This window comes from Salvelinus fontinalis, chromosome 35 (genome assembly GCF_029448725.1).
Source record: "Salvelinus fontinalis isolate EN_2023a chromosome 35, ASM2944872v1, whole genome shotgun sequence".
NCBI lineage: Eukaryota > Metazoa > Chordata > Actinopteri > Salmoniformes > Salmonidae > Salvelinus > Salvelinus fontinalis.
Window position 1 is genome coordinate 2,966,450 of NC_074699.1, and position 13,586 is coordinate 2,980,035.

Genomic DNA, 13,586 nt, shown 5'->3' on the forward strand with positions numbered 1-13,586 from the left:
GATCTCGCCATCACGGTTGACAACTCCATTGTGTCCTCCTCCCAGAGCGCTAAGAACCTTGGCGTGATCCTGGACAACACCCTGTCGTTCTCAACTAACATCAAGGCGGTGGCCCGTTCCTGTAGGTTCATGCTCTACAACATCCGCAGAGTACGACCCTGCCTCACACAGGAAGCGGCGCAGGTCCTAATCCAGGCACTTGTCATCTCCCGTCTGGATTACTGCAACTCGCTGTTGGCTGGGCTCCCTGCCTGTGCCATCAAACCCCTACAACTCATCCAGAACGCCGCAGCCCGTCTGGTGTTCAACCTTCCCAAGTTCTCTCACGTCACCCCGCTCCTCCGCTCTCTCCACTGGCTTCCAGTTGAAGCTCGCATCCGCTACAAGACCATGGTGCTTGCCTACGGAGCTGTGAGGGGAACGGCACCTCAGTACCTTCAGGCTCTGATCAGGCCCTACACCCAAACAAGGGCACTGCGTTCATCCACCTCTGGCCTGCTCGCCTCCCTACCACTGAGGAAGTACAGTTCCCGCTCAGCCCAGTCAAAACTGTTCGCTGCTCTGGCACCCCAATGGTGGAACAAACTCCCTCACGACGCCAGGACAGCGGAGTCAATCACCACCTTCCGGAGACACCTGAAACCCCCCCTCTTCAAGGAATACCTAGGATAGGATAAAGCAATCCTTCTGCCCCCCCCCCCCCCCCTTAAAAGATTTAGATGCACTATTGTAAAGTGGCTGTTCCACTGGATGTCATTAGGTGAATGCACCAATTTGTAAGTCGCTCTGGATAAGAGCGTCTGCTAAATGACTTAAATGTAATGTAAATGTAAATTTGGCCTGTGAAAAGCTTACATTTTAGACCTCCAGCACACTAGCTGTGATTCTGAAAGGAAGTTGAAGTATACAATCCAAGTGAAAGCTGCCAAGAACAGAATACATGGTGGGAGTAGGGTCAAACTTTCAGGAGATAGATAAAGAAATCATATCGACAGTATTAGGACCAAGAGGGGGAAAGTTATTATTTTATGAGACTATTTCCCAAACAAGGCCACTCTCTCTCTCTGTCCTGATCTCATTTCAGTTTCATCAGCAACAACACGTCCCTGCTCCGAAACAAAGCTGCTTACAGCACAGCATGCTTGATAAAATAACAAAAAAAATCTAATTGCATTATTCTATATAATAAAACAGAAAGGCTACACCAGGCATGCAAAATTGAATTATGGGGCTGAAAAAAAAATCAATCCCACAACAACCACCTACATCTGCCAGCGAAATTGGGCTGTAAATAAAAAGTGCTACCCAAATCCCCCAAAACTAGGACAATGTAAGACAACGGAATGTGAGATATTTTGGTGACCAATAAGCTGAGAAATCAGACAGCCAGAGACGGTGAGACGTCTATGCAACAGCAGAGATTGACAGGCTGCTGCTGTTAGACCACAGCTGTTTTCAATTAGGCTTTCTAGGATGGTTGGCCTCTGCCCAACTGGTTCCAGTGCCCATGGTCCCAGTGCCTTCTGTTGCTAAAGAGGTTACTTTGACTACACAATGACCAACAGATCTCTGCTTAGACTGTACTTGTGGGGCAAACGACCACTTTTCCACTCAATTAGCATTTGGTCAAGGTATAAAGGTGACTATCAGTACAAACCTGTGAACTGTAGTTGAAACAAATATTAATCAATAGGATGGTCATGATCAAAGAAAGGGCTGATTGAATTACTAATCCCCTAAACAGTCGATCACCCAAAACGTCTGACAGTCATTGTTTGCTCTGTTTCATGTCAAACTGAACGCAGTGAGACATTGATAGGCTGTTTTGGCTTGGAGAGAAATCACCAGTAAAACTGAAATGTGAATGAAAAAAAGTACACTTCTTTGAGAAAACAAGCAGCCTTAAATAGTTTTTCATCCGAGCAGAAAATGAAATATTATGGGTTGCAGGAGAAGAAAAACAAATCATTGATTGAGGAAGATGTCAGGGTTCTCGTGAAAACGTACAGAGCGAGGAAACTGACTCTCCTTCTGAGAAGCCTGCCTGTGGGCAAATCAGAAAACATTTCTCTCACGCTGCTTCAGACTGCCAACGCATATGAAGTGCCGGATATTCAAATGCAGCTTAAAATGCAGCTTTCTCAGTAGCGAAGACGACGTGTGTATCGTTGCTGATCCATCTCTACTAGGTATCCTAGAGAGAGGGTGTATGTACAGTAACATGCTACCTCGCTACTGAGGTAGTGCTGCTATTAGAGGTCCGGCCATATACGAGTTCCTGCTGTAAACCCCCTTAGACATGTTTGATCATGTCATTTACTCAACACAAGAGAATACAAACACATACACATCCTGTGGTTCTAGTCTTTATTCCCCTCTTGAAATGATCCCTGCTCAACAGTGTACTAGGAGATGAGCCACTGATTGAAACAGCTGTTTCTACCATTAGTAAACACACAGGGATAATAATAATTGGTCCTCCGAGTGGCGCAGCGGTCTAAGGCACTGCATCTCAGTGCTAGAGGCGTCACTACAGACACCTTGGTTCGAATCCAGGCTGTGTCACAACTGGTTCCATAGGGCGGCGCACAATTGGCCCTTGGTCTGGGTTTGGCCGGTGTAGGCCGTCATTGTAAATAAGAATGTTATTATTATTAACTGACTTGCCTAGTTAAATAAAGGTTAAATAAAATAAATAAAAAATAGGCTTTCCCCAATAGGGACGTGGAGTCTATGCTGCAGTGGTGTACTGTACAGTATGTGTGCCTGTGAGTGAAGGTAGTATGTCCAAGGGGAGTACTGTGTGTTCTTCCTCTTGTGATGTTTGTTTGGTTATTATGCACCTGTGGTGCTATGCGTGTGTCGGAATGCTGTTACTGAATTTTACAGATCACAATCAGGGCTTCACGATATAGATGCGGTTGTTGGTCTCTATGCATGCACAGTGATTCTCTGTGTAAGATTATGGTTGGATCATTAAAACGGCTGACATAAATTAGAGACAATTTTGCTGTTGATGAATTGCAATGTCTTTAGGGATGTTTTAGATATAATTCCCCAAATTTCCTCTTCAAAATCACATAACATTTGTCTAGACTTAACTATTGCGGTTAGTAAACTTTTGGTTTGTTCGTAAGGTTTGTCATTTCTATGTGTAGAAAATACTATTTGGTCATAATGCACATTTTACCGATGTTGGATGATATCTAAGTTCTATTTTCTTGTTCTTCGAAGTAACAAAGCAGGCCCGGGGGGCTAGGGAGAACAAATCATTCTTCCACTAACACCAGACAGAACGGAGAAAAACATAACTGAGAAACTTCATGAAGAGTGAGTGAGAACAAGCTCCTCTGACTTGACTTAGCTGATGACAGCTGGCTGAATAAGTCAGTGGGCGCTCCATCGATCCAACTCTCCCTGCCCTGCCTGCCTGCCGTGGGTGGGAGCTGCTGCCTGCCTTCCCGAATGCCAAAGGCTTTAAAGCCATGAGCACTGGGACTCTCGGGCCATTACGTAACCACACAAACGAGGGGATTCTTGTCCTCAGCAGCAGAAACATATATTTATCTAAAGCAGGGATAGAAAACACACTAATTGGCTATTCGTTTTTCACTGTTTCCATACAAGTGTAAAACAAATAGATGGCATGTAGAGAAATGTGCTATGGGAGAAATCTAGCCACAGGCCACTCCTGATGTAAACATACTGTGGTAGTGAGAGAAGAGGTAGTGAGGACAAACTTAGTTCTCTAAGCCAGGGGCAGGTTGCACTGTGCGAGAGGGAAAGCAAGAAAGAGAGAAACAGAGGTATATAGAGTGCATTGTGCAGACTTACACAGGTCTGCAGATGACTAGGTCTCCCTTGTTGGTACCGTAGGCAAGACCCAGGCCAGGTTCTGGGAGCCAGCGGGCCGAGTTGATGCTGACGTGTCTCCGCTGATCAGCGGCCATGGGGTACACCACATCAAACATTCTCTGGAGGGAATGGGGACATATGGAAATAAATCAATTACAGCCACAGCAAAGAGTACCACTATTGTCCCAATATGATACAACCCCAACATCTTAAAAAAAAAAAAAAAAAAAAGTCATTTTATTGCATTAGCGGCGTCTTCTAATGAGCTTAATCTTTCACATTAGATTAGCATGTTATCGCATATTCATTCATTTCATGTTAATATATTGGTTATCAATTAACCCGATGATTCAGAACCTGAGACATAATCCGTTACTAGTGTGGGAATAGCAGAACAATACTAGAACTTTAGTCTGTCTGCTGAAGTGCTGATTAGTGTTGTTGAGTCTGCCTTGTCAGAAAGTAGAGAGCCGCTCCTTAGCGGTTGGCTGTTTCCTCAATTGAATCAAGTTCAGGAGAGACGTTGTTGGAGTGCTCATTTAAGAGCAGTCACCTTGACTTGTCACGCTACTTCTCAATATGACTAGCCAAACCTGCTGCTATGACAACCATATCAGGTGACAGACACGGGTACTACTTCCTGCCTCTGCGTTGTCTGCCTCTTACCTTGTGAAGCGAAGATGAATGACCACATATACCTGTCTGTCTACATCTGCATAAATTTTACACCACTCAGACAAAAGGGAGAAATAACAAAGGAGAGGGGGAAAAAGCTGTTTCATTCATCTCCAAACGTAGGAAGAAGACAGAATAATTGGGGATCTGCTTAAGAGCTCAGAGAGCCTCGTTGGACTGTCTACGCTGCCATAACTTGGGCGGTGTGTCAGTTGTACTCGCAGGGAATGCAAAATGTTCAACGTACAAATTCAGAACACATCTAACACGGTCCCCTTTCGCTATGATATGTAAGAGTCATAATTTCAATTTTGAACAAAAAAACAACAAGTTACATACACTACCATTCAAAAGTTTGGGGTCACTTAGAAATGTCTTTATTTTTTGTCCATTAAAATCAGATCAAAATGATCAGACATACAGTGTAGACATTGTTAATGTTGTAAATGACAATTGTAGCTTGACCAGTCTCAACGTCAACAGTGGAGAGGCAACTCCGGGATGCTGGCCTTCTAGGCAGAGTTGCAAAAAAAAGCCATATCTCAGACTGGCCAATAAAAATAAAATATTAAGATGGGCAAAAGACCACAGACACTGGACAGAGGAACTATATAAAAAAACAGGTCGATAGGTGTAGGCAAGACCATAAGCAAATAGGTCAACTGGGATATGGGATATAATCAGGGTGATTTTTCCACAAATAGACAGGTATTTTCCTTTCCATGGTAGCAAGATCTTATCTATATTTGCTAACTTTCTATTAAAATTCATTGGAGTGAGATAATTTCTTTCTTTCTGCATATGAATACAGAGTATGTCCACATCACCATCAGACCATTTTATTGGTAAACTACACGGTAATGTAAATGTTGTATTTATTTGGGATCCAATACATAATATAGTACACTTATCATAATTTGGTTTAAATCAAGAGAGGATAGAAAAAGTATCTAGATCCTCTATGAGGCTGTAGAGGGATCCAAATTGTGGATTTTAAAGAAAACATGAATCATCAGCGTACTATGACACCTTTGTTTTTAAGACCTGGATTTCTAATCCCTTAATATTATTGTTGGATCTGATTTTAATAACTAACATTTCAATGACAATAATAAATAGATATCCCGATAGTGGACAACCTTGTTTTACTCCTCTAGATAGTTTAAAACTTTGAGAAGTAGCCATTATTTACTATTTTACACAACGGGCTACTATACATGATTATAACCCATTTAATAAAAGATTCTCCAAAATTAAAATATTCCAGGCATTTATAAACTCAGCAAAAAAATGAACATCCTCTCACTGTCAACTGCGTTTATTTTCAGCAAACTTAACCTGTTTGGGCTGCAGGGGCAGTATTGAGTAGCCGGATAAAAGGTGCCCATTTCAAACGGCCTCGTACTCAATTCTTGCTCGTACAATATGCATATTATTATTACTATTGGATAGAAAACCTTCTCTAGTTTCTAAAACCGTTTGAATTATATCTGTGAGTAAAACAGAACTCATTTTGCAGCAAACTTCCTGACAGGAAGTGGAAAATCTGAAATCGATGCTCTGTTCTAGGGCCTGCCTATAAATGTCCTTGATATATATCAGTATACATGCACTTCATACGTCTTCCACTAGATGTCGACAGACAGTGAGAGAAGAATTGGAGTGTATAACTTGATCTGGGGTCGAATAAATGCTCTTTGTATGACGTGTCACCAGTTTCCTGTTTTCTGGAGAGCGCGTGAAGGGACCTGGTTTTGCCTTCTGTACAGCTGTCGTTATAGACGACTAATATCTCCGGCTTTGATTTTATTTGATACATGTGACAATATCATCGTAAAGTATGTTTTTTCAATATAGTTTTATTAGATTATTGAATTTTTTTTCGGGACGTTAGGCGTGTTGCTTTGTCTGCGTATGTTCAGGAAGGAGAGCTTCGCGCCACTTTGCTAGCTTTCTGTGCTAATTGACTGGAGAAGAGGACATTCTAAATCCAAACAACGATTGTTCCCGACAAAGGACCCCTTGTACAACATTCTGATGAAAGATCATCAAAAGTAGGACCCATTTTATGATGTTATTTCATATATCTGTCGTACTAGTAGTTTGCGGCCAGGTTTTGGGCACGCTCTCACCATAACGTAAACAAAGAATGCTGAGTTGCATCCAAAGAACACCATACCTAATGTGAAGCATGGGGGTGGAAACATCATGCTTTGGGGCTGTTTTTCTGCAAAGGGACCAGGACGACTGATCCGTGTAAAAGGACAGAATGAATGGGGCCATGTATCGTGAGATTTTGAGTGAAAACCTCCTTCCATCAGCAAGGGCATTGAAGATGAAACGTGGCTGGGTATTTCAGCATGACATCTGACCTTGTTGAGTGTCTGATAATCTACCATGTATATAGGAGTGGTTAAAACATGCTAATAACGGTCCTCTGAGTATATCAAAAAACTTATTTCTGTATACTTCCACTGGTATGCCATCCAGCACTGGAGTTTTCCCATCCTTAAAGGCTTTAATTGCATCAAGAAGTTACTCCCCTGTAATTTGGCCTTCACACAAGTCTTTCTGTACAGCTGTTAATTTTACATTATTAATATAAAAAAATATCCACACAATTAGCTTTGGTTAATGGAGTTGGAGACAAATGAAAACATATGCTTAAAGTACTTTACTTCCGCTTGGTACATTTTCCCATATTCCATCCAGTTTGCTTTATTTTTATGATATATTACACTTGATCTTGAATAAGTTCCTCTATTTCTTTTTGTTTTTCCTCTAGCTTATTCTGACCCTCTAGGGTACAGTTTTTATTGCTATCTATCTGTACTGTTAGTCCTTCCATTTCCTTTGTTAATATGGACTCTTGATCTAAATTGCTTTTGTTTTAGAGATGAGTACTGAATTGCATGGCCTCTAAAGGCACATTTAAAAGTGTCCCATACAATAAGTGGATCTTATGTCGGAAATAGTCCGTTATAAATTCTTCTGTCCTAGTTAAAAACAAGTTATCATCCAATAGGCTTCAATTAAATTTCCAATATCCTCTCCCACATGTAAATTATGTAAGACTAACATAAATGCCAATCATGTGATGATCCGAGCCAAGTTATTAACGCGAGACAAAACGCTTTGAGAAAAACACCTCTTAGTTCACTTCAAATCAGAGATGGGCTTTGATGCGCCGTGTGGCAGCTTTAAAAACAAAAAAACAATATTCACAATTTGTTCAATTAGATTTGGCTAATTATGGCTCTCTTCAGACCATGTAACTGTTCCGTTAGAAAACTTATGTCACAACAATTTCACCTCTGGCAATGTGAGAAGTTTGGAGTTAGAATAGTTACTGGTGCTGCTCCCCCCCACCCCCAAAGTTAAAATGTCATCTCAATTATCATATAGCCTAGTTGCCAAGGCTACATGGCATCTTCAAAAATTGGGAGGGACGGAGAACAGTCTCACAAACAGCAAGAGGCAGAGACAGAAAGACGACATCAAAGTGGCACCCTGGTGTTGTTTTTCCTGCTTTCATCAAGGCCTCTGAGGGCTGACTCTGGTGTGACCATGGGACACCGGGCTGTGTTCTGGGTCACTGGGATGGCACAGATGGATCCCTGGTTCCAAGCCCTGCATCATAAACACTTTACCCCTCATTCTTCATACACTACCTACCACAACCCATGTTACATTCTGATACATGTACAGCCAAAACAGAGTCACATACTGAGCCTCCAAACACAGAAAACTTTCAAAGACTCTTCATTACTATTTAAGTGTGGCACATTGTGCGATTGTGTAAACGGTGTGGTACATTGTCTAAATGGTCATCTGGATTATAAAAAAAACAAAACATGTTTCACAGTTTGTAACTGTGTTATGTGTGTAACACATCAAGACTGTAACAACAGACAAGTTCCTCTGAAAGAGGAAAGGGAACACACTGTATGTAGTGTGATCAGCCAAAGGGCCACGAGAGATCAAGGGGTTGATTAACGACTAAATGAGATGTGCATAACCATGATTCTACTTGGGGTCTAGCCACAGAAGTTTCTCAATTACACTAGCTCACTTTGCACTGCTGGAATGTAAAAGGCTAGAGCCAGCACCTGGAGGCATGTGAAAATGCTCTGATTGTAAGCCCATTTTCTACCCCCATCTTGTTGCAAATAAAGATATTTGGTACCTTCAGAATCCAGTTGAAGTAGAGTCAATGCAGGCTCTGCCAGCACTGGTTCGATTATTTGGGGTTGCTAATCTGGCTGGCCATTGTGAGAGGGCTGGAGCTGGGAGGGTATTTTTCAGCTACTGTGCTGTACTGAATTGTAATGTCTGTCTCACGTTCCTCCTCAGTTGGTTAGAGATAATGGGGGGGAAATCTATTGTTCATCTCCCCCAAATGATGGCGTTAAAGTAGCTATTTATAAAGAGTCATACTCTTTGCCAGCCAGAAGAAGCTCATCATTTACAATGTTCTTTACCTCCAGATTTGGGAGGTTTCATTTGGTTACTGTCACCCTGAAGATGCTTACAGATGATTTGGGTCTAGGTTCTTGCGGGCATTTTCAGGTTCAATGCAAATCAACCTGAATCAAGATGCATTGATGAAAGCGCAAATAAATGGCATAATACCTTATTGTTCCTGAAATTCCAAGGGGTTAACGTTGGCCAAACTCACCCTCATGGAAGTCTCTCCACCATGGGGCTGCTGCAGGCGTAACACTTGCGCTACCATGTGGTCTGTGTTGTGATGGAGCAGGATCCTACGAGAGGCCAAGCCCACCATCACGTAGTGGCCCATTGGGGACAGGCTGACAGAAATGGCATTAGGACCTAGACAAAGAAGAGATGGTTAGGCTACTTTCTGTTGAGCATGGATGGGTTTGGCATATACACTTAAAGCAAATATTGAACACCTTTTGTCATGGTTTTACTTGAGGGCCTAAAAGCAGTATTTACATTCTGACTGAAACACTCCATACTGTAAATTGCTTTATATATAATTGGGATTGCATTCTGAGTGTCTCTATTGACTAAGCAGCTATAAATAACAGACAACAGGAACCATTAAATTAAAATCTCCTGCCTTCTCTGATGCCTTAGATGCCTGTTACTGTACAAGCAGGCTACTGCAAGTCATGTTTAATTTCCTAACAAACCAGTGAAGTATTTCTTAATGAATGGTTTTAATGGTTTTTGACGACAGATGAATGTTTGTTCCCACTTGAGAAACATACGGTAAAACAACCGCTCTCATTAAAGGCAACCATTTGGAAACCGATGATATTATCCAGTTAGGAATCTGGATTATATCCAAAATGGAGAGTCCCTCCCTGTTGAATGCAGCCTGCACCTGCTAAAAATCTAAAAGGTATATTTGTGTACTTGATTAAGCTATTGCCTAGTCTTTATGATTGGTACGTGTTTGTACTGCTCGCAAGAGTAGATTAACTGTGAATTACTGTGTTCACAGCAATTTTGGGTCCAGACCTGCTCTAAATAATTTGCTTTGAATTTATGGCTAAACTAATTAAGTAGGCCTCCCACATTCCCATATCTACTTACCACCAAAAATCTGTTGCTTAGATTAAAGCTTTAAATTTGCCTTTTTCAATCTTCCTGCTTAATACGCCTTCATTAATAGATTACAATTTACACAATACTGCTGAAATATATATTTACATTTTTTTTAATTTGACCTTTATTTAACTAGGCAAGTCCGTTAAGAACTAATTCTTATTTACAATGACAGCCTGCACCGGCCAAACCCTAATCCGGACGACGCTGGGCCAATTGTGCGCCGCCCTATGGGATTCCCAATCACGGCCGGTTGTGATACAGCCTGGAAACGAACCAGGGTCTGTAGTGACGCCTCAAGCACGGAGATGCAGTGCCCTAGACCACAACGCCACTCGGGAGCTCAAAATGGGACTTTAAAGATTCAATCTGTAAGATTGATATGACAGCACAGAATATATATTTCGAAGAACTCCTTAAAGTCCATGTGCCCGGGGGGGCGGAGGATGGGGGGGGGTATTTTTGGGCTTACTACAATTATATTTCATACATGTATGGTCATGTGAAATTGTCCAATAAGACCCCATTAAGTTGTTTGGCTGCCATATTGGAAAAAGGCTTCTATGGGGTTAATGCGGAAATTCTGTGATGGCCCAGTATCTACAAATCTTTTTAAAACACCGTTTTTTCTAGTTGTCTGTGCAATTTGGTGCCTCTATCACCAAAGTTACAATTCAAAAACATAGCGGCCCCATTACTAGGGATTGGCACGGTTATTTGAATACTGTTTTTTTTGCTTCAATTTCAATCAAGTACAAGGGAGGAGAAAAAACCCCGCAGACACTCGGCCCTTCGTAGAATGAGTTTGACACACGTGCTTAATAGAGACAATGACTCACCGAATCTCTTGGAGTAGAGCATCTCTCCCAGGTTGTGAGGCGCCAGAGAGTAGATGGCCAGGATGCCCTCGTCTGGGAAGCCCCGCTGACTGCTGGGTATGAACACAGCCAGGAGCTGCCCGTCTGCAGAGATGTCACAGCTGGCGTCATTGTAGATCTTGCAGTTCTGCACCAGCACGTTGACAGAGGCTGCAGTGGAGGTGACAAGACAGATGTGAGCGTTCAGTTTCACACATCTCCCACTGTGTACATGTCTGGTGCACATCGACTATACAAAGAGGGCATGTTGTAAAACAGGTGAATGTCTCAGAAGTTTGAAGGGAGAATGCAAAGAGAAGAAAGGTTTGACATTAGCATTCAATCATATTTTGTTGCTCTCAGACAGCGGGGATAAATGTTTGTTAACAATACTGGTCATATTATTCACACTCAAATAAGTCCTAAACTAGTCCATATTGCATTGACATAGTAAATTGCTTTAAAAAAGAAAGAATAGTTCCCATTTCCAATAAACTTCCAGACAGCATTGCTAAGAAAACAAATGCTAATTTCAGTCTGTTCAAAAATATTTACCGAAAGTTAGACTTGAAAAAGGCATTGAATATTTATTTTGGCATTGATCTTAATGTTCCATTCCAACACCCGGCATCATCCCTTCCCGTCTCCCTGGAGGAGACAACAATCCAAAACATGATTAAGTCATTTCTCAAAGAAGGCTGAGAGCGGCGGCTATATTAACACATAACTCCCCTCCAAGATACTGTAAGGAGAAGGGAAGTAATACTGTTAATGACTATACTGACAACCTGATGTATTGATGGAAATCGGCTAAATAAAATGCATTCCATTTTCCGAGGGGAAACTATCCACAAGCACATTGGCAATGTCATGCAATTTAGATTGTATCAGCCATTCAACATCAACAAGAAAAAACAGCTCTCCTAAAAGCTAAGGGTCCCAAATAAGAGTATAAAACGGTTAGTGTTTCTTTTACAAAGAAAGGGTACCCTTATGGCAAGCTGTGCCAAAGCGAACAAATGGGTCACATACAGCAGGGACTAGAGGGATATCATCAGTTAGCTGTTAGCAGACCATGCTCCAGTTCCTCTAGCTGGTCATTGCCTGCCTACACCTTGGTTGAGGGAGCAGAGCTCTCCTTCCAATAACCTAGCCCAAGAATGTCTGTCATGGAACCAGTGAGGACCATTGTGATGGCTGGTGAGGGATGTGGTGAGGGAGGGGTGGACAGCGTGCATAGTGTATGCCCCTACACGGGGTGATCACAGCTGCTTGTGGGGAATATTTAAGCTGGGCCATGATAATTAAGTAAACCAGTGAAGTATTAACAATGTAGGGCCGGGGCCTTGAGGGCTGTGACAGCTATAAAGCTGTGACAGCTTTATGAGCTCAATCCATCTAGCACAGCTAAATGGACAGAGTGGGCATGCCACGCATGCCTAGTGAAGCAGCAGCGTGTGCTTTCACAAACAAATACACTAAACTTGTATAGGGTACACTGTATGCAATGTATGAGTAACTGAGAGAGTTGAGCACAGTTGTCAGTTACAATGTTGAGAAAGTTCACTAGCCTCCAGATAACACGTGTCTACACGGTTCTAGATTTCAGTTATCTCCTGCGGCTCCGTATAAATTAGAACATGTAGAGTATATTTAAAAACCACATCAAAAACAACTGCCAAAAAAAATACTGCCAAAAAGCAGTACAATTCCAATGACTTAGACTGCCCAAGCATGACATTGTTTTAGCAACAACAATATCAACAACAGCTAAACACATTCATGTAAGTGGAGTAACCATATTACTGGAGCAAGAAACCATTATTACATTTTCCCTTACTGTTAAGTAGCCTAATTAAAATTAATGGCTGGCCTTTCTGACAAACAACAATCTTAAGCAACAATAATCAAAATGATTTGTGTTGCGTAAGATGTATTTGTTTGTCTCCTACACAGAATGTGGGATAAGTGGATGATTGTCGAAACGAAAAGGGATCCTTTATTGTCACGGAAAACGCCTTCACATTCAAATGCTAAACTAATACAATTTATTTACTGCGAAATTAAACCTCAAAGCCTATCAGCAATAAAATTGGCACAGCTTCCTGCCATTGCTGCCAACATACTGTGATTTGCATTTTAAGAGAACAGTCTCTACTAAGCCACAGGGATGAGATGTGGCAAACATCCACAGGACGGATGGCTTTGTCTGGTGAGGGAACCGTGGCATTGTTTGGTAAACTGTTCTAGGCTTAGTGAATATTATAGCTGACCTGGGTTTAAAAAAAAAGACACTCTCTTGTGTCATATCCTGTCATCGATCAAATCGACAGCGCTCGTTCAGGATATGGCCATACCATTTCAAACACTCTCCTTATTCAACTCCCAGACAGGTTTGTTTAAAATCTCCTTTTCGTTGAGGACAGAGGATGCCCCTCTGCAAGCTTCCTCTTGCTCCCTCACCCTCTCTCCAAACATTATCGGGCAGTTTTTCGCACTACAAATTAGCTTTCCCCTTCAGCCCCTCACAGGCAGGATATTCTGCCAGTAATGGTGCAAAGCTCTGACTAAATCGGGATGAGAGGAGAGCAACTTTTGTGCCCCCACCCTTATGTTTCCTAA

At 41.9% G+C, this 13,586-nt stretch overlaps 1 protein-coding gene across 10 annotated transcripts in view; it reads right to left on the bottom strand.

Annotated features, from left to right (window-relative positions):
• LOC129834232 (muscarinic acetylcholine receptor M4-like) overlaps positions 1-13,586 on the bottom strand; it is a 184,079-nt gene that overhangs the window by 91,142 nt on the left and 79,351 nt on the right. For all 10 annotated transcript variants that reach the window (XM_055899003.1, XM_055899004.1, XM_055899005.1 and 7 more), the window contains 3 exons: positions 10,947-11,135; positions 9,209-9,363; positions 3,835-3,974 (listed from right to left, as the gene is read on the bottom strand). In XM_055899003.1, coding sequence (XP_055754978.1) covers positions 3,835-3,974; positions 9,209-9,363; positions 10,947-11,135 — 484 coding nt within the window. The remainder of the gene's footprint in view (positions 1-3,834; positions 3,975-9,208; positions 9,364-10,946; positions 11,136-13,586) is intronic.